At 46.6% G+C, this 25,817-nt stretch overlaps 1 protein-coding gene across 2 annotated transcripts in view; it reads right to left on the bottom strand.

The window, feature by feature from the left end:
- Window positions 1-24,634, bottom strand: part of Slc22a2 (solute carrier family 22 member 2) — a 32,073-nt gene extending 7,439 nt beyond the window's left edge. Inside the window, exons 1-9 of one of the 2 annotated variants that reach the window (XM_051164481.1) lie at window positions 24,082-24,634; window positions 21,830-21,933; window positions 15,886-16,040; window positions 13,095-13,263; window positions 10,387-10,501; window positions 8,870-8,976; window positions 6,362-6,576; window positions 4,913-5,021; window positions 4,344-4,456 (exon numbers count right to left, since the gene is read on the bottom strand). In XM_051164481.1, coding sequence (XP_051020438.1) covers window positions 4,344-4,456; window positions 4,913-5,021; window positions 6,362-6,576; window positions 8,870-8,976; window positions 10,387-10,501; window positions 13,095-13,263; window positions 15,886-16,040; window positions 21,830-21,933; window positions 24,082-24,495 — 1,501 coding nt within the window. In that variant the 5' untranslated portion in view covers window positions 24,496-24,634. The remainder of the gene's footprint in view (window positions 1-4,343; window positions 4,457-4,912; window positions 5,022-6,361; window positions 6,577-8,869; window positions 8,977-10,386; window positions 10,502-13,094; window positions 13,264-15,885; window positions 16,041-21,829; window positions 21,934-24,081) is intronic. The other variant, XM_051164480.1, reaches the window with a different exon arrangement.
- Between the last annotated feature and the right edge of the window lie 1,183 nt (window positions 24,635-25,817).

Consider the following 25,817-nt stretch of genomic DNA (forward strand, 5'->3'; position numbering starts at 1 on the left):
GGGACATTGCCACAGTGTTAAGACATTTCAGAGTTAGAAAATAACTCTGAAAAAAACAAACCCCTAACCATATGAAGAATATACCTCTGCCAATTGAAAGCAATCAGCATTGAGAACAGGTCAGAAACTTGGAACATCGCTAGCAAACAAGAGTAAGCGCAACAAGGCTGGGAAGAAATCTCAGTGGGGCCAAAGGCGCTCTTTGTTAACCTTGATGACATGAGTTCAAACCCTGGGACCTATCCACATGATGGAAGGAGAGAAGTGAACTCCATATGTCACACCATGGTGTGCACGTGTACACACACACACACACACACACACACACACACACACACACAAATGAATACCATTAAGTCCTTTTAATAAGATGACAATGCATTGTGTATTACTGAATATATAATACCATAACAAGCCATAATGAGACCATTTAATTCAAGGTCAGATGCTCAGAGCTATAAGTACAGTGACACTCACCTGTAATCCGAGGATTTGGGAGAGTAAGGTGGAAGGATTGTGAATTCAAGGGCAGCGTGGTCTACATAGTGAGGTGCTGTCTCTGTGTTGTTTAATTTTAAAGAGTTAAACATTTCATTTTTATCTATATGGGTGTTTTGTTTGCATGTATGTCCGTGTACCACATGGTACAGTGGTGATGAGGCAGGAAGAAGGCACTGGACCCTCTGGACAGTTGTTAGTGGCTTTGTGGCTGCTGGGAACCAAACCTGAGTTTGCAAGAGCATCCAGTGCCCCTAACCACTAAGCAGTCACTCTGTCCCTTGGGTAGTTTTTATTGTAAACTTGGAACAACCTAGAGTCACTTGGGAAGTGGGAACCTCATTTGAGTAATTGCCCAGATTAGATTGGCCTGTGGCCTCCTCTGTGAGAGATTTTCTTGACTGATGATTAATGTAGGAGGGACCCAGCCCACTGTGGGTGGCATCATTCCTAAGCAGGTGGGCCTGAGCCAAACAGAGTGAGCCAGAGAGTGAGCCAGGAAGCGGGGTTCCTCTGAGGTTCCTCTCTTGAATTCCCTCAGTGATGGACTGTGACCTGTAAGTGTAAGGCAAACAAGCCCTTTCCTTCCCTAAGCTGCTTTTAAAAAAATCACAAGTAACATAAAAGAATCTAGAACAGTCTTAAACGCTCCTGGGTGGAGCTTGCTTAATACATGTGAGGTCCTAGGTCAATCCCCAGTACCGAAAACTAATGCAGGCCCAACTCAGGGGTAGAACGTGGCCCTCAGATTCTTTGTTTTTTTCTTTTTTCCCTTTGTTTTAGTTCTCTAGTTATATTTTTAAATAACCACATTAATATTTTTGGCTTCTTTAAGTTCATACTGGGAATATATACTTTAAGAGGTATGCTTTGATTTTTTTTTTCTGGGAAATGGGGTGCCGGCTCTTCATTAGTTTGGGGTTTCAAGGAACTCATTAGAAACAACAGAGATGGACCCATAGTGCATTGAGCTCAAGCATAAGCCCAGGACTCAATGCCTGGGTCTGACTCTGACAACTGGATGGTTGGCCTGAGGGCTTGGGGAGTCCTGAGATTGTTCCGACTTCCTGCCCTTTGTCAAGGGACATGATCTACCTCATAGGCTTGTTCTGACTGAGGTGAACGAATGCTTGCCAAGTCTTCAGGATAAGGCACAACCCACAGTATGAACTATGGTCATGGCTGAGAATAATTAACTCTCTGAACCTCTCAGGATCATCCGCACCATAATGAGTAGCAAATGCAACCAAGACCCAGCTACTCCAGCTGGCTCAGAGGCTCTTCCCTTTACAGGGTTTCACTATGTAGCCGTGATGTTTAGCTTTTGTCATCTTGACAGAACCTAGAATGAAGGAAGAGACTCTTAGTCTCTGAGAGTCTTGCCTACACTGGGTGGGCCTGTGGGCGTGTCTATGGGAGAAGGATTGTCTTAACATATTTGATATAGGAAGACCCAGCCCACTGTTGGTGGTACCATTCCCTAAGCAGGCTCTTCGTTGTATGAGAGTTGAAAAATCATGTGAGCGTTAAGCAAGTGAGCATGCATGTGTTTATCTCTGCTTCGGACTGTGGATATGATGCGACCAGCTGCTTGGTTTACTGCCTTGACTCCTGTGCAGTGTGGATTGTGACCTGGAATTGTAAGGTAGGATAAATCTTTTTCTTCCCTATGTTGCATTTTGTCAGGGTGTTTTGTCACAGCAACAGAAATGAAACGAGGCCAGTAGCCTAGATCCTCCTGTGCCTGCTTCTCCAAGTGCTGGGATCACAGGAGTGCCCTACCATGTCTCTCTGGCTCTGAGTCTCTGAAGAGGGTAAGGTCCAGTGAGCAGCAGACCACAAGCTTAGCATTTTCCATGTGCAAGGATCAGGCCTGCTAACCAGGATGGCATTACCCACCTTCCCTGTAATTGTTATCTGTTTTGTCCTGCTTTTGCGGATGGAACTAAAGCTGTACCCATGCTAAGCAAATGCTGTGCCAGTGAGCTACCCCTGGCCCCTCTAGTACGCTCTTAGCCAGTAGTTTTAGGCTTCTTAGATGAAACAGCTCATTTCAGAGAGAGAGGGAGGGGGAGAGAGAGAGAGAGAGACAGAAAGAGAGAGGGGGGGGGGAGAAAAGAAGAAGGAGAAGAAGAAGAAGAAGAAGAAGAAGAAGAAGAAGAAGAAGAAGAAAAGACGAAAAAGAGAAGACGAAAGAAGAAGACGAAGAAGAAGAAGAAGAAGAAGAAATAGGAAAAAGAATCTTATCTTCCTGCCATCAGGTTAAAGGTAGGCAAAGGGAGATGATTTTTAAAAAACCCTTGCAGAGGTAACCTTGGGACCCTCTTTGAAATACAGCTTTGTCCTTTGTGTCCTCCAGGGAAGGTGAGGTGGGGAAAAAGACCACACCACTTCACACAGGCCATGACTTTTCTTAGACCTGCTAAATAGTGGTGGTTACAGAAACATGGAGCCCCTATTTGGTATCCAGAAGTGTCCTGCTGAGCCCTCCAGTCACCATCACTTACCAAGGATTAGGCACCTCTAACTCCTCCTGGAGAGAAGTTGGGGCATGATGGTCACTTCCTGAGGAGGTGGGGGGCTCTGGGACAGGCCCCTCAGCCAGCCAGTACTTGGGAGTCAGATATCTGGGGCATGTGCCTCCAGGCAGTAGGCCTCATAACTCTGGTTATCTCGGCATACAGAGCACACGTGCTATCAGTGTTGTCTATCTTGTTAGTATGATGGACCATGGAGGAATTCACTGGGTCTGTTTTGATGGAGAGTTGTAGCAACAGCTTGAAACTTTCCCTGGCAGGTCTTGAGGCATGGAAAATTTTGCTCTCCCCAACCGCTTGAGGACAAGGCAAGGGAAGGAAGGAATCAGGGAAAGTGTAGGGGGCAGCGTGTAGTGCCAAGAGAGCAGTAGTGGTTGTATTTGCCATGAGGTCTAGGGGATAAGTCAGTGTGCTGTGTCCTGGGAAAAGGGTAGCTTGAATTAAGTCTAAAAGTCTCTCTAAGTAGATCTACAAAGTGGACTGAAGTGGTGTACCAAGGTGCTCCAGGTACCCTGAGCAGGTGGCTCTGAGTTTCGATCCAAATCTGTTTATCCTTGTGGGTGCATGTAGGCAAGCTGCTGCCCCACAGTCTACAATGGGGCAGAGGGCAGTGACTGGAGGAGGTGCCCAGGATCTCTGGGATGCTTTCAGATTTTGTGACCAGCATCTGATAGAGGCTGGCATATGCTGTCTACTAGCAAGGAGGGAAGCAGCTAGGTGACTCCTTTTAGCTCCTGGGCCCCTTGGCAGTAGCAGAAGGGACTGTGTCCTGCCTCATCCTGAACTCTAGTGGGAAAAGGTCGGGGTGAGGTGAGTATCAACACATGGCCTCTGCCTTGCTGACACATTTTATTAATTGTCAGTTCCATACTGTCTGGGTTTTGAAAATGTAAGCATCTGCCTTTGAAGTACTGAAGTCAAAGTGCGTTGGGAATGGAGGCAGAAGATTCTTTCTTTGGCAGACCTGAGAGAGATGGGCATCACTGGAGAGGGAGTTGGGGGTGCCTCAGCAAAATGTCTTTTCTTTTCATCCTGCCTTTGATTTGTGTTTCTAAGGCATCAGTCCCATAGCTCGGTGATAATACTGACTTGGGAGCATTAAAGCGATACTAATAATATTGCTGATCACTAGTAATTAAAGGTGGTGCACACCTTTAATCCCAGCACTTGGGAGGCAGAGGCAGGTGGATTGCTGTGATTTCGAGGCTAGCCTGGTCTACAAAGTGAGTCCAGGACAGCCAGGACTAACACAAAGAAACCTTGTCTTGAAAAAACAAAAACAAAACCAAAACTACAGGCATTTCTCACCAAATACCACCAGTGGGAACTCCAGCCAGATGTCGGTCAGACGGAAGACCAGGAAAGGTGTGACGATGCCACCGATGTCACACATGGAGGAACAGACAAGGACACCAAGATTCCTAAGTCACCAAAAACCAATTTAACACTTTAACTTCTTGTAGTAGTTACCTACCACTGCTTTTCCAGACACCCACTGTCCCAAACCATTAAATGTCTGAGAACAGAAAGCCATCAGTTCTGTTCATTTCAATGTGCAGAAACGATGTGTAGATGTAATCTCACCCATGGCCTGCTTTGGTTATCTATAAGCCTTCAGATTGGACAGAACGTAATGTCTCCTTTTCTGTTTGTCACTTGACACCCATACCACATCTGTGGTGTCCATAGACCCACTCAGCTGCTCTGGTCTCCCTCTGCATGGTGACCTTGCTCCTGAGTCCTGTGCCTTCTGGGCATTAGTCAGCCTGTAAGCCTGAGTGTGAGCCATTGGCTACTGTCTTTGAACATCCGCCTACCCACTCGCCGTGCTATGAGAAGTAGGGCTGTCTTGCTGAAACCCAAGTGTTCCCACTCACCTGATGTATGTTGGGTAGAGCTCAGCGTTGACCAGGCAGACCATCTCATAGGCCATGGTGATGCCCATTCTACCCAAGCATGCGATGGCAATTTTCAGCCCCTGTAGATCTGAGGGGACAACCCAGCAGTCAGGGTTGGCTTGCAAGGGCGAACTCCACATTGCAGAATCAGGCAGGGAAGCAAGCACAGTTCTCCACAGACAAATGGAACGACCTCTGCAGATCTGTCTGCTCTAGCCTTAGATGTAGCTTTAACATTCTGTGTGCACATGTGCCCACATGCATATGCGTGTGGGTTGGAGGTTGATGTCATGTGACTTTCTCATTCAACCCACGTCTCATATAACAAGGCGGGACCTTTCACTTGAACCCAGAGGTTGCCAATTCAGACTGTGTGGCCAGCCAACTTTACGTCTTTGCCTCCTGAGTGCTGGGTCTCTACCTACCATGCCTGCCAGCATGTGTGTGGGTTCTGCCATCTGAATTCTGGTCCCTCATACTTGTACACAAAGTGCTTTATGCACGGAGCCATCTTTCTAGGACTAACGGTCTCTCTAAACAAATTGTGGAACTGGAGAGATGGCTCTCTGCTTAAGAACACTTGGCTGCTCTTACAAAAGACCCAGGTGTGGCTCCCAGTACCCACAGCAGGCTTCTCACTACTGCCTGCAACTCCAGTTCCAAGGGATCAGATACCCCCTTATGTACCCATGCGCACACCCCCACATACAGACATACATAAAATATACATATGCATAAGACATTTTAAAGTAAGTTTTAAAAGTTTAGCTTAGGCTTATAGTAACTTAAAGAAAGTAAAGATTTCCCCTGGCTCCCCCACCGGCACACATATGGCCTCCTCTGTTACCAATATTCCTTCTATAGCAGCTGATGGATCTGCACAGATAAACCATGGCCACCCCAAGTCCATCGCTGGCCCAAGCAGCTACTCTTAAGTGAGTCTGGACACATGTACCTGCCATTATGTCACATACACCATTTCCTTGTCCTGAAAGTCCTCTGCTCTTTGGCCTTCCCCCTCCATCCTGGGCATTCCATTCTACCTCTAAGTTATTTGTATCCCAGTTTTTTTCTGAGACAGGGATCCTCCATGTAGCCTTGGATGTCCTGGACTTGCTTTGTAGACCAGGCTGGCCTTGAACTCACAGTGATCTGCCTGCCTCTGTCTCCCAAGTGCTGGGATTAAAGGTGTGCGCCACCACTGCCTGGCTTGTAACTCAGCTTTTGAAGATAGCAGTGTTACACTAGTTTCCAAAGCCAGGGTACCATTATAGAGGCCATCCCAGAGAACCAGTAGGCTGTGGACGTGTTGTAAGTGATTGCTGGTCTATGATGGCTTCAAACGAAGCTCCACGTGGCTGAAAGTATTGTTCCATGGCCTTTTGCCCCACTTTCACTCTCCTCACACCCCCTACTCTCTGAACTTACCATCGGGGATAAAAACCGAAGCTAGGCAGGCTGCTCCTGCCACCATATTTGCCGCAGCCCAGGGATAGCGGCGACCAACCCGGTCTATGGTGAGGATGATGATGAAGGCAGCTGGAAATTCTACCAGGGCGGAGTAAAAGAAATCCAGGTAGATGTTGCCCCCTGCGAGGCCCATGTGCATGATGAGGCCCTGGTAGAGAACAGAGCTCGTGAACCTGAGCAAAGAGGAGAGCCAAGGTCAAGAGGAGCCCCGGACGCACACACTCCTGCCAGGAGAGGCTTCGGGGAGGTTGGAGAGTTGGTGGTGGATGACCTTTGCTTGTGGCCTTTTTCTCTATCATCCCATCTGTGCCATTGTTTTTTATACCCACTGCTTTACTGTGGCTGGAGGGACGTGAGGAGCAGAAACAGTTGGGGGACATCCCATTCACTGGCCCAGGGTGAGGCTGAAGAGTCCTGATGGAATGATTTAGGGAATAATAACGGCTCATGATTGTCAGTTATTTCTCTCTTTATATTTTATGTATTTGTGTGTGTGTGCATTTAATGTAATGTTATTTATATATTTTTGTATGTGTTATGTGAATTTAACGTTATTTATATATTTTGTGTGTATTTAATTTAATGTTATATATATGTATATATAAATATATATATATTTGTGTGTGTGTGTGTGTGTGTGTGTATGTGTGTTGTTTTTCCTGTGGTGAAGGTATATGTGTAGGCCAGAAGTTGACGTCATGCACTCCCCTCTATTTCTCTCCACCTCACTTTTGAGCCAGTGTCTCTCACTGAACCTGGAGGACCCTGATTGCCTAGGCTGACTGTCCATCAAGCCCCAGGGATCCTCTGACTTCACCTCCCTGGCACTCGGATAACAGGCACATGCCTTTAAATCCAGCTTCTTATATGATGCTGGGGGTCATGTCTCCATGCATGCACGGTGAGTGCTTAACCCACTGGGCTGCCTTTAGCCTCTTTGTGGTCTTCTAAAGCATTTGGATGCGAAGACTTGACTATTTAATTCAAATTTCATGAACCTGAAATGCAATGTATGTGGCTTTCCTTTTCAATGGTTTCTTCTCTGGCCCATTATCACAAGGGGCATTCTGGCAGGGTTTTTAATTCTGTTGACTTAAAATTATGGAAAACCCGAGGCTGACGGGCAAGAGTCAGTATTCAGAGAGGGAAAGGAGAATGTGGCCAAGGGTCAAAGCTGCCTGTGACATGCAGTACTGTGACAAATGTGGCTTCTGCCAGTGGGGACAGGCCTTTCTGCAGGCAGTGGGAGGGGCAGTGCTCACTGTGGGGAAACAGCCTCCTCAGAATGGGGTTCATCATACCAATACCCACAGCTCTGAGAGCGCCTGTGCACAGCCAGTCCTGAGGAGCCCCGTCCCTGCATTGTAGGGTCAGTGCTATGTATTCCATATATCTCTGCATGGTTTGATTGATTGTTTGTTTGTTTGTTTTGTTTTGTTTCCCCTTCCAAGTAAAAGAGGGGATGGGGAGCCTTTCCTCCCTAGCTTTGTACACCTGTGGGGGTCTGCACTTAGGATCAAATAATCTAAGCGAACGCTTCTCAGTTTAGATTATATCAGAATCACTTGGAGAGTTAAAAACAAACAAGAAAAACAAACAAACCAACCTACTGGTTCCTGGGGCACAGGCCAGAGCTCCTTAAATATTTTTATACTCCTAACTGCTTTTCACCCAAGAAATTTTTATGAGACTCTGAGTACATAGGCATGTAAAGTAGGCATAGAAATCCAACACTTACTGATACTATTAAGAAATTTATTTTAAAACAATTCTTTGGTTTTGGTTTATACATGATTTTACCATTTGTTAAGATGAAAGCAAATTTGTATATTAATGACATGGATATGCATGCTTATTTAAAAAAATATTTATGTTCAGCATGCGTGTGGTGGTGTTTTGCCTGCATGTAAGTGTACTGTGTGGGGTCGGGTGCCCATGGAGACCAGAAGATAGCGGCCAGTCTCTTGAAACTGGAGTTACAGACAGTGTGAACCACAAATGTGGAAACTGAACCCAGGTCTTCCTCAAGAGCGACAAGTACTTCCAACCATTGAGCCATCTCACCAACTCCATATTTATTTTTATGTAAATAATTACATATTGATTGAGTATTTGATGCTGCAGGACCAAGTGCATCCTCAATATTTTTTTCAGAACCAACCGATACTTTTGTAATTGCCAATCAGAGAATGCCACTTCATACGATACACAGTACAAAATACACCAGAAGTATGCCATGGGCCACTTCATAAATTGTTGGAAACTCTGTCCCTATCCCAAGCCAAGGTTCACATTTGTTTGAAGACAATGTTATCAGCCAGACCTGCTATCTGTGAGCTCCGGTTCAGCATCCTCTGTTGATGCCAATTTGGGGTGATAATTTGAGGGTGTGCTTTTCCTTTCTTTAATGTGAGTGACTATAATTGTGTGAATACAGAAGAATTTTAAGTTAAAGGACTGCCTTACCAATTATACATCAAGATCAAAGTGTGTTTCCTTATCTGAGGAGTTCTGACCAAGTCAAGGAAGGAAGGGCTCAGTTTCTCACCAGCATCCTCATCTGCTCGCAGGCTCTGGGAAAACAAGAAGAAGGTGTTTTCTGTTAGAAGGGGCTTTGGGTCCTCAAGAGAATACCAGCTGCACTTACTGCGGAGTGCCCATCATGGGCACAGGCCACAGAGCACACTGTCTTATTTACTCTTTACCCTTGGGTCTGTTTTTCACTCCATTATACAGGAGGGAAGCTGGGACCTAGAACAGTTAGACCACACATGCATGTGATTTGTAAGGTATGCTGGGATCCCATGGAGCCCCAGCTATGTGGTCCTGAGTGACTCATCTGGACCCCTCTGAACAGGAAGGAAGCTCAGGCCTGAGACATTGAGGCCAGTGCTAGCATCACTTACAGCTCTGTAGGAATAAAATACCAGGAGGCCGAGGAGAAGGCGCAGCAGTTAAAGCTCTTTGGTGAACAAGTGTGACGATTAGAGATCAGATCCCCAGAATCAATCTAAATGCTAGGTGGGTATGATTACCAGCCTGTAATTCCCAGAGCAAGTTGGCTAGCAAGACTAGCCTAATCAGTGAGCTCTGGGCTTGATTGAGAGACCTTGCCCTAATGAATAAGGTGGGAGAGTGATCAAAGAGGGTTATTGACATCAACTGCAGGTCTAACACTCTCCTCCCCAGTCTCTGGGTCTCTCAAATCAAAAGTCATGTAGCTAGCAGCATCTTACAGTTAATCCATGCTATATTCTCATTCAGAAATAATTTTATTGTGACATAATTATTTTTCTTTTGAAACAGAGTCTCTGCCTGGGCTAGCCTTGAACTCACTATTGTAGTCAAAGATGACTTCAGCTGCTGAGCCTCCTGCCTCCACCACCTCCACAATGCTAGTTACCAGGCATGCACACACAAAGCTTTCATGCAGGGCTGGGAATTGAACCCAGGCCTTCATGCATCCTAGGCAAGCACCGTGTCAACTGGACTACACCCCAACCCCTGACACAGCTTTTAATACAATCCGTTTCTCCTTTCTGGTCCCATCAGACTAAAAGGCCTGAGTTCAGAGTGGTGAGAGGTTAGTAAAGGCAAAATCTGAAGCAGACCAAGTGACTACATCCAAAGTGCTTACAGCTCCATGACATCTTTGTGTTTAGAGCACTGCTGTGTGGGTCTAGAGTCTGACCTGGGCATGCAGGAAATGGAACAACAAAACCCTGAGCTGCACAAGATAGAAACAGTTCCTTCTCGGACTTGTGAAAAAAAAATCTGGCTCATGTTTGAGTCCGATGTTTGCTATCTGTTTAGTCTCCCAGGGAACACAAGTCTCTATTGTATTTCTGTATAGTGAGGCCAAAATGCAAGGGCATGGGCCCCGTGCCTCTCTCCTTCTATGGTTAGCACATGTGGCATGTTTTCTGTACCCTTCCTTCCCACTACCGCCCCCCCCCCATCTGACACCCAAGGCCTCAACTCACCTGAACAGAGACTGGCACTGATTTTCCATTTTTCTTAGCAATGTGCTTAATTATCTTCATGGCTTTTGCATTTTTGTTCTGGGAGATCAGCCATCTTGGAGATTCAGGTATGCACCTAGGGTATAAGGCAGGGGAGGGGTACCTTGCTGCCTCGCCATAGCCAGTGCGCACAGTTGTGTTTCTGTGAGTGTATTGCACAGGGAGGTTCAGTTGGATCCACCAAGGAGCCCAAGAATACTATGCAGGCGTGTGAGGATATGTCCTCCGTTGAGAGCTGACTTAAGTCAGTGCATGACCAGGAAGCCTTCGGGCCTCCTCCTTAGAGGCTCCTACCCTGAACATCGGCAAGTGAGCTGCTAAGCAGGGTGCAGCTGAACATGCAGCTTGTGTCACCATGAGGAGGGGGAGGAGGGATGAGGAGGTGGGAGGGCTGAGAAGGGATGAGGAGGGTGACAAGGATGAGGAGGGGTGAGAAGGGGTGAGGAGGGGAAAGGAGGGGTGAGAAGGGGTGAGAAGGGATGAGGAGGGATGAAGAGGTAGGAGGAATGAGGAAGGGTGAGGAGGGATGAGGAGAGGTGAGGAGGGGCGAGGAGGTGGGAGGGATGAGAAGGGATGAGGAGGGTGACAAGGATGAGGAGGGGTGAGAAGGGGTGAGGAGGGGCAAGGAGGGGTGAGAAGGGGTGAGGAGGGATGAAGAGGTGGGAGGAATGAGGAAGGGTGAGGAGGGGTGAGGAGGGGTGAGGAGGGGCGAGGAGGTGGGAGGGGTAAGGAGAGGTGAGGAGGGGGCAAAGAGGGCAAGGAGGGGCAAAGAGGCATGGGCCTGAGAGCTAAGGTCAATAAATAAAGGTGGGAGTTGGAAATCATCATGGAAGGAAGCAAGGATGTTTATGATATCTATGATACGTACACACATATATTATATATTAAATATTATGTGATACATGGTTGTTATATGATTGTATAGCTATATATTATAGATAATATATTACATGTTATTAGTTCATGCTGTATGAATATAGTATATATAAACACATATATACACACACACACGTACATACATATATTGATTTATGCTGAACAAATAAGGTAAGCTTCTCAGGTCAGGCAGTGGGCAGAATTCAGAAACTGGACTGAATGGTTTGAGCTTGCCCTAGACGGCTTAAGAAGGTCCTGAAAGTCCTAGGGCGCTATTCTAAGCAAGGGCCCTGTATCTTGACCTAGAAGGCTCAAATAGCCGAGGCAAGTCCCCAAGGGTCTTTGTCTTGAAATGCTCAGAGCAGCCAAAGGCAGGTTGAACGGAGGTGGGGGTGGGGAGGGTGGGGAGCCATCTTGGAAGCTAGATGGGCTAGGCTCACGGGAATAAGAACTGGAAGTCTTGGTGGCTCACTGCTCTGGGAAAGGTAGAGCTTAGGAAGTTTGGGCAGTCACTGGGGCCTCACTGTGGGGGTGCCTAGGACAGGAAGCCACCACAGAGCATGGTATACTATATGACCTACAGAGATGCTGCCATGGGTTACCGATGTTGGGGAGGCCCCACCAGGACTGGGAAGATTAACCAGACCTCCTGCCTGCGGCCACTTCCCTCACATCTGCCCTGAAGCCCCCTTTCTCTACTGTGGTACCAGCTCGCTGATTTATCTCCTTCCTTTTGTTTTGCACACGTGTATATGTGTGTTTGCATGTGTGTGGGCATATGTGTATGTGGCTGTGCTTGTGCCTGTGTGTGGAGGTCTGAGGCTGGTGTTGGGAGACCCTCCATTGCTCTGCCAGACTCTTTCAGTTGAACCCAGAACTTGCCAATATGGCTAGTCCAGCTAGCTGCTGTGCTCTAGGGATCCCCTGACTTTTCCTTTCAATCTCTGACACAACAGATGGGCTGCCACATATATCCAGCATTTACACAGGTGCTAGGAAATCTGAACTCAGGTCTTTGCACTTATGTGGAAAGCACGTAGCCTTCTCTCTGACACCAGCATCTCTAGAGTTCTAGTTCTCTGTCCTTCATCTCCTAACTCGATTCACTTGTAAGAGCTAGTCCATCTGTTCACATGCAAGCAAGATGTACATGCAATGTACTTGAATTCTGGATCCTTAAATGCCACGGGTTCTGGATATCTGTACATAACCTACCTTTGACATCTCAACTTTGACATATCCAAGGCTCAACTCATCACCTAGAGAGCCCCTCTAACCAGCTTGCTGCTTAGATGATGGAGTGATGAGCATATTTTACTAGCCTGTGTAACTCAGGTTTATCAGTATGGTCTAGCTGGATTGCTGTGTCAGCCTTTTTTGGGGTACTTGCTGTGATGATTGCCTGGAGATGTCTGTCTTGATCACACCTATGGGGAAGTAGTGACGTAATCATTTGCCGCTCTGCCTGTCCATCTTAGAGTTTTTGTAAAGGAGTAACCGAATAACAAAGGGCAACATTGTTGACTTTTTAAAGGGTGTGCCATCCATGCTGGACCCTAGCTGCTGGGAGCGAGACATCAAGTAAGTAAGAGAGATGAAAGAAACAGGTCACAATAGTCTTGTGTCCCAAGCTGCTGGACATTGCATTTCCAGCAGGGGACTGTGCAGTTTTTATTTTATCAACATGGTCTTGGCTTCTTTGTGAAACAGCCTTGTCATTTACAAGGAGGGTGGTTCATTGGACGAAATAGATTACCCTGTTCCATCTTCTTTTCTTTCCCCAGGAGACTTACCAGAAATAGAGCAGGAAGCAGAAGTTCGGCAGAGTCACGGCAAATTGCAGCCACCTCCAACGGGGAATCACATAGGCCACGCCCGCTAGTATCAGGAGCCCAATGGTGAAGGCGACTTGGTAAAAAATCCCCACTGTTCTGCGATAGCGCAGCCCAACAAATTCTGTAACTACAGAAAAGAAGCCTCGTGGTCAGCGAGATGAGCCAAAGCTGCTTCCAACCTTAGGGCAACCAGCTGAAAAAATATAGGCTTAATTTAGAATTTTCTACGCAGCTCTCCAAATAATTTAAAGTGTGTGTGTGTGTGTGTGTGTGTGTGTGTGTTGGACATTTTGTTGCGGCCCTTGTTATTGTATTGATTATAAACTCGCATTAATTGAACCATATTAACAAAATGAACAAATCTGTTTGATTTACAGAAAAATTTCAGGCACAAGGCTGGGCATGGTGTCTCATACCTATAATCCCAGTACTAGAGAGGTAGAGGCAGGGGAATTTTTGCAAATTCAAGGCCATTCTGGATTACATACATGTTTATGTATTAAAAAAGAAAAACCAAAGTAGCAACAATAACAACTAAAACAACATTTCCAGGGCTGAGAGATGGCTCAGTGGTTAATAGCACTTGCTGCTTTTGCAGGGGGCCTGAGCTCAGTTCCAAGCACCCATGTCAGGTAACCCACAACCACCTCTAACTCCAGTTTCACGGGATCTGACACCCTCTTCTGGCTTCCATAGGTACCTGTTCATGTGTGGCATATACACATACATAAATAAAACAAAACAAAACAATATTTTTAAAATTTCAGGAATGAATATAACTATATTTCACACAAATTTTGCACAAAAACTGGGCAGTGGTAATGCAAGACATGAACAAATGAATTAAAAACTGAATTTGGGTTATAGATGCTTCATATATAAATGAACATTTACATGAAAGTTGCCTTCTTACAGAGATAAAGAATTTGTAATTATGTTTACTTATATGACAGACTTAAAAACCTTGTGGTGGGCAGTAATTAGCTAGTTCTAGCCTGCTAAAATAGCCATTTAAAAATTTTCAAGAACTTTTTTAACAACTCATTTTTTCCAAATGAGTTGTTAAATACATATCTATTTGAAACCTTCATGGTGGGAGGTGAGTAGTTAAAGCTTAGACAATAGAGAACACACAACTCAGGATTCTTATATCCTTTCAGAGTCAAGTTACCAGCCACCACTGCACATGGAGGGAAAGTCAGCTTTATTTACGGTCATATGTCTGTGTCATGACAGGCATATAAGGTCTGTACGCTGGGAGCTAGGACACAAGTCGTTTCCATGTGACTGACAAACTAAAATTGGAATTTCACATGCCCTGCAAGCCAGATTCTTTGCTTTAAATGTCTCACAAACCTGCTTTTAAAACTATTTTAAACTATTTCTAGTCCAACAGACATACATGCTAAACCTATTTCTCTAAGTTACTGCAAGCCTTCTGGAATACTTTCAAAAGGCTGGTTTAATTAAATGAAGTGGCACAGGTGTCTGACCAATGCGAGTGTCCGTCTTTCAAAGAGGCTGGGGTCCTGGGTTGGGCTAGGGAAATGTAGGGTGGGGGTGGGGAGGAGCTACGAGGTGGGCATTAAGGACTTGACAGTCACAGAGACTCTGGACAAAATGAGCGGTAAGAGGCTGAGACCGATGACGAAATGTACATCTGTACAGTTGATTTCTACGCAGTACGTTCTAGAAGCCAAATTATGGGTCGAATAGCTGTGTGCACCAAGTTCTTCATTCACCAGCCGTTTATTATTTGTCTTTTCTGGAAGGAATAATGTTCTCTTTCTGCCTTGAAATCTCCCCAGATTCATGTTACCAGGTAAAATTATATAAGCACATAATTTTATTTACCTCTTGTGCAATGAAAGCTTCAGTATTACTCCCTTAATCCCCAAATGCAGCTGAAGGGGGAGTCATGGGGATTTCTAAGCTTTAAATAGGTGCTAATTTTCCTCAACTGCTGGATAGCTTCTGGGCTACAGAATTAAGCCTTTGTACCCCAAGGACCTTAACTGCAACTCTGGCTCCCAGGCAGTAAATTATACTCCAGATTTTCCAGCTCACTCTCCACTTTTCTCTCCATTCCAGGACATAGAATGGTGCTGCCAGCAAGGAAAGGGGGCCTTCCCACCTCAGTTAGCCTACCTCAGATAACCCCTCGTGGGCATGCCACAGCCTGTCCCCTGGCTCATTCTAGATCTTGCTGAAGGACCAAGGCCCGCCGCCATGTTTGTGTTCCCAGCTTCCCTGCATGTAAGCCTAAGTGGTTTATCAGAACAGATGGGATATAGTGAAAAATTCCCTCACATATCAGCACATCTCCTATCTTGGAGTCTTTTGTATGCATAGGTTTGGTAGACTAGACTGTCTCTCCATAGGACACTCTAGGGTTCAGAAACCAAATATTCCAAAAAAGCTAATAGGACTCTGAGTGGTGTGGCAATTCTGCCTCTATATTTTTTGTTCATTGGAGAAACAGAGAGAATTGATTAAGTGGTTTAAAAAAATTCTTCTTTTGTGGGGGAATGGGGTCCAGGACAGGGTTTCTCTGTGTAGACCTGGCTGTCCTGGAACTTGCTCTGTAGACCAGACTGGCCGGCCTGTGCTAGGATTAAAGGCATGTGCCGCCACCACCCAGCTAAAAAATTCTTTAGGTACAGAATAAAAGTCAACATTGTCTTTCCAACCAGATTCTGCGTGACTAAAAGTCCCCATGTACACCCCATAGCACCCCAAACCTTCTTACTCAGGATATAGCCAATTAACCAGCCTGCTTTGCTGACCAGCCCTTGGAGAAAGCGAAACACCAGCATCCAGGCATAGTTGGGAGAAATCGCCATGAGAACGCCAGAGGTCGCATTGATGAGGATGGTGACCAAGAGGCAGAACTTTCGGCCAAACCTGTGGAGAAGAACCAAGGAAGGGCGTGGAGTTAGCTGGTGTGTTATTACTTCTCCTTGTGCTGTGACAAAGTGTCTGGTAAAGGCGGCTCGTGGATGGAAGAAAAGGCTTATTTTGGCTCACGGTTCTATGGTATAGCATGTCATAGACAGGCAGTCAGAGCAAGGAGCTCGAGGCAGCTGGTCAGCTTGCATCTGTAATCAGGAAACAGAGAGCAGGGGCATCTGCTACTTAGATCACTTGCTCAGCCAGGGCCCCCAGCTCATAGAAGGGTGATGCACAGCATCAAGGTGGATCTTCCCACCTCAATGAACTTACTCAACCCCTCATAGGCACACTTCTGCCTTCTAGGTGATTCTAGGTTCCAACAAGGTGCCAAGGTCAGCCATCACAATTGGACTCATGAACACTGGAGAAAAGTCACAGACATTATAAAACTGGGATCAAAATCCGAGTTAGTTCTGAATTCCAGAGGTGTCGATTGATACCTCCTCGCAACACACATACACACACACACACATGCACATATGCCCTAATACACACACACTTGTACACACACATGCACATATCCACATGCATCCACATGTGCACACATATGCATGTGCACATGCACACACATGTAGGCATACACACATGCAGGCACACACACATTCACACATGCATGCACTCACACATGCCCTCATATATACACACACTTGCACATGTATACATGCATACACACACATATATGCACGTGCACATGTACACACATGCATGCACACACATGCACGCACACACACTGAGCCCTGGCTTCAGCTTTGTTTACAACCTTTGTGAAGCTACACGGGTAAATGTAAAGCTCATCGAATGCCCTTCATCCAGGTCCTGTGGCTGTTCTTCTGGGAGAGGTTTTCGCTTTCCAGACGCCCTGTATATAAGTCTAGTCAGATCACAGAGCTATGAGCTGAGGGCTTGGCACTAAGTCCCAGCCAACTGCCTCCCTAAGAAAGTTTCCGCATTGGTTTCTCACAGTTGTCATTGCGTTTGTTATGAAGCATCATGGTGGGATGGTTCCCATAGTTTTACCTAAAGAACTCAGCTCTCACCAGTTGTCCAAGAAAAATGGAATAGAGGGAAGAGCCTAGAGGCTAACCGACCCCACCGCTTACTGTGATGGAGGGTGAGTTACTCAACATCACCACATTTCTTCACATTGGAAAAACAAACCCTAACTGGTTATCTGGAAAGGGGGTTCCATGAGGTATTAGATAGAGAGACATCAGGACTTTGTCCTACTTGCCCATAAAACTATGTTCTGGTTTGTCCCCTCAAGAACTCGTGCATTTAGAACTTGGTCCTCAGTGTGGCGATGGTGGGAACCAATGAGTTCTAAGGAGGTACAGCCTGTTGGGAGGTGCCTAGGTCATTGGGGACCTGCCCGCAGAAGGGAACAGAGAGGTTTTCTGGGGTCTTCAATCTATTCTTGGTATGCTTGTGTATATATATGTGTATATGTGTGTGCATATATGTATGTGCATATGTTTGTGCGTGCATATATGTGCATGTGTGCAAATATATGTGTGCACATATGTAGATGTGTTTATGTGTGTGCACACATACATATGCATGTGTGCATATGTGTTTGTGTGTATATGTGTGTGCATATATGTGTTGGTGTGCATGTGGAAGCCAGGAGCCAGCATCAAGCATCATTCCTCAGATGCTGTTTAGCTTGCTTTTTGAGATAGAGTCTCTCCCCTACTACTAAGTAGGCTAGGCTGTCTGTCTGGCCTAGGGTTTCTGCCTCCCCAGTATTGGAATCCATGGATATACAACCACGCTTGGGCTATTTATTTTATTGTGTGTGTATGAGTGGGTTTTTTCCTTAAGACATTTCCTAAGAAGTCTGAGTTAGTAGCTTGAGATACCTCTCTTCCACCACTACATGCACTGTAGAGTAATTTAAATTATTTAATGAAAAATAGACAGAGCCAGAGAGGCTGGGTACCAGTTTGGGGTATCCTTTAGCTTTTTACTATTCAATATAGGGGTCAGGACCTCTCGGAATGGGGGAGGGGTGAACAGCATCATTTGGGAGCTGGGTAAAGGTGCAGAGCCCCAGGCTCACCTAGACAGATGGGTCACGGCCTGACCTATATTAAAGTCTGGAGTGACTTTTGTATTCATTAATATCTGGGAAGAAATGCTTCGATTCTACCCTGCCTCAGTTTCTACCTCTGTAAACAGTAAGTAGTAAAATCTACTTTACAAGGCTGCCATGATCCCAAGTGAGGACAAATGAAGGTGCCTAGTGCAAACGCTCCTCTGTATAGTTGGTGGTGAGTTTATCTCCAATGATTCTAAACGTTTGGTTACAATTGACCACAGCCCAAAGGCTCTGCTTTTAGCTGCTTCTACTGGGACAGAATTGCAAATTAAAATTCAACTGACACATACAATTTAAATAAGTTACATTTAAACAAAGGAAGAAACAGGCGTACAACGTGTTACGCCCTACTTTGCTTATCATAACTGCTCTCCAGAGCCTCTGAGGCTGTCTACGTTCACTGCGCTGCCCTGGCACACATGCTGCTTCTGGGCGCCTGTGATGGACAGATCCCTCCAGAAGCTTTGCCATCAAATGCCTGCGAGCACACCACCAAATGGAGCCCTTTTTTTCTTACTAGAGAACCATACTTGGAACTGATGAACAATTACTTTTCTGTGTGTCAGGTGACACTCAAAACCCTCCTCTGGGAAGTTGTGAGGGAAGAAATAAATAAGACATTTTAGGAAACAACCAATTTCAAAATCTATGCCACAAACTGACCCAGGAAAATTTGATTTTTCTTCAAGACAATGTATTTTCCTTCCTTCCTTCCTTCCTTCCTTCCTTCCTTCCTTCCTTCTTCCTTCCTTCCTTCCTTCTTCCTATCTTTTCTCCCTTTTTCTTCCTTCTTCCTTCTCTCTTTTTCCTTACTCCCCACCCCCCGACCCCTGCCCCAGTATTATTATTTGGATAATTTCGAAATATCCTCCTGGATTTCTTCTAAACATCATACCCAACAGCTATTAGGGCATATTTTAATTTATTTGAAGGAAGACAATATATTTTATTTTAATGTTGGTTACCGTGTGTGGATAAAATGAGCTTCCATGACATTCTTGACTTACTTCATGAAGTCTAAAGCCAGTAGTGGGAATTAAACATGCAGAAGATACAGGCAGGCATGTCTTTTTTTCCTAGTCATGCTTTGTCCTCTTGCATGCGTGTAGGACAGAAGAAAGCTCGGTCACCAGCAAAACTCCAGGTAGTTTTGGGGAAAGAAGCAGAGACTCACTGAGGCCTCCAGAGGAGCAATGTGGAGTAATAGCTTTCTAGACGTTGCCCTCATAGGAACAGACTGATGAGCTCACTTGAGGGGGAGGGGAACTGGTGGGGTTCTTCTCTGTGAGGAGGGGTTGGACCTGGCCTAAGTGAGTGGGATGAGAATCATTAACAGGCTCCTGCAGCCTCCTGAGTGAGGCCGTCACCTGCATGCGTGACACGTCCTGGAGATCTGGTGTTAATGTCCACCTTGGTGTACCAAGGAGTGGATGAACCAGGAGCTGCCTGGCCTGTGGCCAGCGAGTGAGGTTGGACCCTGGACCTCCCATTAACGTGTCTGTCTTAACTTCTCTGGGCAGCGTGCAAAGAGTTGCTCTCAGTTCTGTGTAATCACAATAAAAACGAATGAGCTCCCGTCCGCCTCACAGCCTCCCACAGCCAGTCCCAGGAAGAGCCTCGCCAGAGAGGCTGAGCAGACAGTTACAAACGCTTTGCGACTTTTGGCATGGTGCCTCCTCCTCCACTGATCCTCCCTCCTGCTGCCAACGAGGCCCCAGGCTCTTGTAAAGCCCGTACATTCTTACGAGCCTTTAATTCCTCTGCAGTTTTGATGCCAGCTTGATGTATAACCGAAGAAAGCTGTCTTACACTTAGATTGTGTTCACAGTCGAAAGATTGTTGCGGGAGGCTTGAAAAGGCAGCAAGCACAGGACGCAGTCGCTGCGTATTTCTTAGTCAAACATATTTATATTTATATTTGTTTAATATGGCCATTATTAAGAGTTATATACACTTGTAACTAAATTTCATTGAAAACAAGTGCAGTCAACACGCAAAGTGGAAAGTGTATCTCACTTCCTACTTGTGTTATCACGTCTGGTCATGCACTCGCTGTACTTAGGTGATAGGAATGCTCTTCTAGCCTGTCTTTCTGTATACACACATACAGAACCATACAAACGTATCATCTTAGTATGTAGTGTGCACGCAAATACACAGGTGCATATCAATATGCTATTAGGTTGCTGGCAATTAGAATGGTGCTGTCTTGGAGTTCAGTGCCTGGCTTATGGAAAGCGCTTTGCACACGGTGGGGGGGGGGCACTATGAATATTGTATCACTGACCCTGATACCCAGGTATCCACAAGTCTCACTCCTCTCTCTGTTGAGGACTCCCCTTACTAGCTAATGGTCATCTGCAGAGCAAAGACGTCTGCTATAAAGAACTTCCTGAACTGTATTCCAAGTCTTATCTTTATACCCAACAGGTAAGTGTAGCCGTTACTCTTCCTCGAAAAGGAAGTGTCTGTCTGTCTAGAGCAAATGGAGACCATTGCAGGAAACTGTAACCGAACACAATGCAAAGGTCAATGGATGATGGGGCAAGCAGCCCCAGTGAATACACCTGCAGCACAGTGCACACATCTGTGGCTCAAGGAACATCATGGAAAAGGTCTGGAAAGACTGTAGGAGCCAGAGGACCAGGGCGTCTAAAGTATGCGGTGTGACTGCCTCTTTTTAGAAATGGCTGCATAGACAAGATGCAGACATTGACAATGTCAGTAGACATAGTAACCCGGGAGGGGGAAACAATCTCACCGGTACCCACTCCTAGACAAAGAACTAGAGGCAGCTAAGACTGAGAATTAGCCTCTCCCAGGGATGAGCTCCTTGGCTAGTTGTCCTGGTCGGCCCTGAGACCATATACACACAACAAAGACAGGCACAGCCGGTTGTGGTTATATATTTGTTCATATATGTGTGTATTAGCAACAATAATTGAAGAAGAGGAGGGTCTCAGTTTGAGAGTTTTGGGGGACACTGGAGGGACTGGAGGGAGGAAACGGAAGGAGGAGGATGAAATAATATATGAATCAAAAAGGTAAAAAAATCAATGGAGAAATGAAATGCACAAAAATATGAAAATGTAAAAAAAAATTTATACAGTGAGTAGGAGTCCACAGTGGTGATAAGCCAAGAGCCAGGAGGCACAGCTTGGCCAGTAGAGAGACTAAATACAGACAGATGGAGCCAGAGGGTCTAGAGGTGGGGTTTCTGATATATGAAAATTAGCTAGCCCATATGGATGGAGCTCAGAGCTCCTGAAGGCTCGTGACTGTGTTGGGGGACAGTGAGGCCGAAGAAGAGACTGAGAACCACAAGAGGGTTTTAAGCTGTTTGTTACCTTCTCTTCTAGCCCTGAACTGGTAGAGAGCCCGGAAGGAAAACCTCCTGCCTGGTGGTGGAAACCTCCTCCCCTGACCTCTGTAGGATCTGAGTGTAAAACATGAGTCATTATTATCAAAGCAGCTGAAGAAAAAAAAAAATCCATGATTATAAAAGCAACCACCATTAAGGTGGGTGGGAGTGAGCCGGCCATCTGTGTGTTTGGAGCAGGGAAGGGTTCACACAGGGTAGGTGAGCCCAAGTGCTGTCTGAACCTGTAGGTTATTTGAAAAGGCCCGCAGGTGTTTCACCTACCTGTCTGCCAGGTAGCCAATCCCCATCGCACCGATGAAGAACCCCACGTTCACTACTGACTGAAACAGGTCCAGCATCCAGGAGCGAGCGCACACCAGGTTAAACTGTCCAGATGTGAGGGGTGGTCCAAGCCAGGGGGTGGGGGGTGGGGGAGAGAAGAGCAGGAGGTGGGGAGAGGGAGAAAATGCTGTTAGAATCTCAGATACAAATCAGTTCACAGATCTCGCGGAATATTTCTAACTGGAAGTTCCTGGGAGCCCAGGAGTTCAGCTGATTACTGTGTGGTACTTATCCGAACAGTTCTTGATCCAACTGCCAATAATCCAGCTGTGTCCTAACCCATGCTAATTATCTATACTCCTCCAAAAGACTTCCCCTGGAATCCATTTAGCATGCCATCTGGCATGAGGCTGGCATCTGGCTAATTATTGCCTAATCATCGGCCTAAAGCAGGTTGTGACTCGGAGACAAAGCCATCTTCTTCCTTGCATTCGTAAGACACAGATGTGAGTGGAGGCAGACACTTGATACCCATGTGCAGCTAGTGAGGAAGTGAGCAGTGAGCATCTTTTAGCTACTCCGTCCCCTGCCCCCTTTAAACAATAGGGGGATTCAAGGTGTCCTGCCAGATCAGTACATTTGGTCGGGTTTGCTCTGAAGGCAGGTGGAGAGTGAATGGTGATCACCTGGCAAGCAAGCGATGGTCTTCCAACACTCACTCTGTTATCTCTTACTCTGCCACCAAATTCTTCTGCTGTGGCCTCGGTTTCCTGACCTCCGTACAAAGGGGTGAGGCGAGTCACTCTGCAGAGCTGTTTTAGAGCAGCAGAGTGTGGCCGTTCCAGGAGCCTTGATGTGGTGTGAAGACCATTTCAGGGTCCCCGCCCCGCCCTGCCCCATAAAGCTCTTCCACTGAAGGCCAGGCTAGCCTCACAGGACCCAGGCAGTGCCTTCCGACCGCTGCTTAACAGCTTCCTTTGTGTGTGCGGGACAATTCCACAGTAAGTTTCCACGCTTGCTGTTCTCTTTATGGAATGAGGCTTCACAATTAGATCGCAAGTGTGCGCATGCATGTATGTGAATGTTTGTGTGTGCACAGGTGTGTACACACAATTAGGGGTCCAGAGTGACCCCACTGGCGTTTCTGAAGAGCCAATCTTACTTTTTTTTTTTTGAGGTAGAGTCACTCATTGGCCTGAATCTGGCCAACTAGGTTTGGCTGGATGGCTAGCAAGTGTTGGGTACCCAACTGTCCTTGCTCCCCTAGGTGCAGGAAGTATGATTACATGACCACACCTGCCTTTTTTCCTGTGGGTTCTGGAGATTGAACTCAGGCTCTCATGCTTACAAGGCAATACTCTCGGCCTGCATCTGTATCTTCTTTTGTTTAAAACACTTATATTATCGTGATTTGTGTGTGTATAATGTGTGTGAGTAGGTGTGCACATGTTACTGCATGCATGTGGAAGTCAGAAGACAACTCTGTGGAGTTGGTTCTCTCCATTTGTTTTATGTGGGTTCTGGGATTGACCTCAAGTTGTAAGGCTTGCATGGCACGTGCTGTGACCCTCTAAGCCATCTTGCCTTTCCATGTGACTACACTTTTTAATAAAAATAATTGTGTCTGGGAGTGGTGGCGCATGCCTTTAATGCCAGCACCTGGGAGGCAGAGGCAGGTGGATCTCTGTGAGTTCGAGGCCAGCCTGGTCTACAGAGTGAGTCTAGGACAGCCAGGGCTACACGAAGAAACCCTGTCTTGAAAAAAAACAAAGAAACAAAACAAAACAAAAAATAATTGTGTCATGGTCTAACCCCCAGCCCCAAAGTTTTCTTTGGGCATTTCGGCTACGCTAAAGAGGAAAAACCATTTTTGGAGAAAAGGGCATCTTGGGATACCCCTTAGCAGAACACATTTTGAGGGAGGGTCTGGTGACGTGTGTGTGGTGGTGTAAGAGCAGGGCTACGGGCATTGCTTTTTGGGCATCCCGCTGTGTGCTTGTGTGTTGCTCACTGCTGAGACCTGCACATACCAGAATCATGCCTGCCAGCATCCAGGGAGCTCTCTCTTAACTACCTCAGGCAAGTGAGAGGCTGCATGTTTTTACCAGGAAACTAGGATTCTATAAGGCATACGGGTCCAGAAAGCACGTCTGGGCAAGTATAAGAACCATGTATTTCCTGGTTCTTCCTGGAGACAAACTTGATTATTTACCCCCCCCCCCCGCCCCATCCTGATTGCTGAGCTCACTTACCTCAGTGACGATTGAGGAGCCGGGAGTGTCGTACACCCAGCCATGCTGGCAGGGGCTCAGGGGCAGGTGGCTCCTGTTGGTAGTCAGGCTGGACAGCGGGTCCACACAGCCAAGGGCGCTCTGGTTCCAATCCACCTCATACTGCATACACTGGCTGAGGTAGGAGGCCTGGCCTGCAGACCCCAGGCCCGGCATGGTGTAGTTCGTCTCCTCTGCCAGAGTCCAGCCGCATCGCTGGCTCAGCTCGGCCGCCCCAGGACTCCAGCAGCGGTGGTCAGGGGTGAAGCCCAGGAAGACAATGCCCACATAGATAGGGGTGAAGGCACCCGAGAGCAGAGATAAAAGGAAAAATGTCTGTTTCTGGAAAAGGTGGAATTCCCCAATATGTTCTAGAATATCATCCACGGTCGGCATGGTTCCTGGAGGCAGCTGGTCCTGAGGCTTCACCTGCAGAGCTCAAAATGCTGCTGAAGGCGGCTACGGTCAGCTCAGGACGACTCTTGACCAAGAGTCAAAGGGTGAGCATTAGTTTATTTAGAGAGGGACCAGCCTTCGGGTCAGACTTTCCTTGGGCAGTCCAACTTCCAACTGTACCTCTCCAATGGGGGAAGACCTTGCTGTCCGGAAATGCCCAGAGCGGGCCCTGGAGTGTGATGTGTTTACCGTAGCCTCATTCTCTGTGAGCTCGCCTCTGCCTCACACCAGCACTACAAACAATCCTCCTCTGTATCCCACAGGGAGAAATCTGAGTCCCTTAACATCCCACAGCCGGTTAATCTTTCTCTAGCGCATTAAGTGGCCAGAAAGTTAATACATACTAATGTCACCTACACAGCCAGTCTCTCCTGCAAAGGTGTGATAGAGGTGGCACATGCACTTGGTTGCACATGCACCAGGGGCTGGGTTCACCTCCAATATTCTTGAATGTTCTCCTGGATCCTTTTGTAAGTGACACACATGGGAGCAGCATGCTGTGGTGGCTTGCTTTGATTTCTCTCAGATTGGATCGTTTTTGACTTTTCAAAGGGTTCACTCCAGTTTGGCATTCTTGCCTTTCAACCCTGATATGTATTTCCTCTTCATCCCCTTGTGAGGAAAGAATAACACATTTCACACACACACACACACACACACACACACACACACACACACACACACACACACACACACACACACACACCCCAAGTGCAAATGTAGGGCATGGGTGGATTTGTTCCGTTGTCATTTTGTTGTTGTTGTAGGTTATTCCACCTGTGTTAATTACCCTAATGTAACGATGTTCCTTTAGGATGCTGGTGCATCCAAAGCCAGGTAAACAAGCAGTGTGTTTCCTACTGGACAGAAAAATCCCAGGGCACTGTGATGCTGCCAAGAAAAGCAGAGAAGGGTGGCCTGCTGACAAACCTGCATGATAAAACAGGAATGCGGCCTGTCTTTCTGCCGATCTCTCCCCTCTTCTCTTCTGTGCACTCTCACTCCCGTTCCCTCTTTCTTCTATCCTGCCTTTCCTCTCCTCCTCCTCCCCCTCCTCCTTCTCTTCTGGGTGACAGCTCAGTCCAAAAACAGTGACCCATAGCAGTCTCCCTCTCCCTGCAGCTGCTGGCTGGACACCGGTGAGGATGTCTGAGACTGCCTCCAATGACCTTGTCTGCCTCCCAGAGGTGCTCCACTACCTGGGCCCCTCAGCCCCTTGGCTATCTGCTGAGTGAGTGGGATCAGAGCCACTTAGGGATTTC

This window comes from Acomys russatus, chromosome 21 (assembly GCF_903995435.1).
Source record: "Acomys russatus chromosome 21, mAcoRus1.1, whole genome shotgun sequence".
Classification (NCBI taxonomy): Eukaryota; Metazoa; Chordata; class Mammalia; order Rodentia; family Muridae; genus Acomys; species Acomys russatus.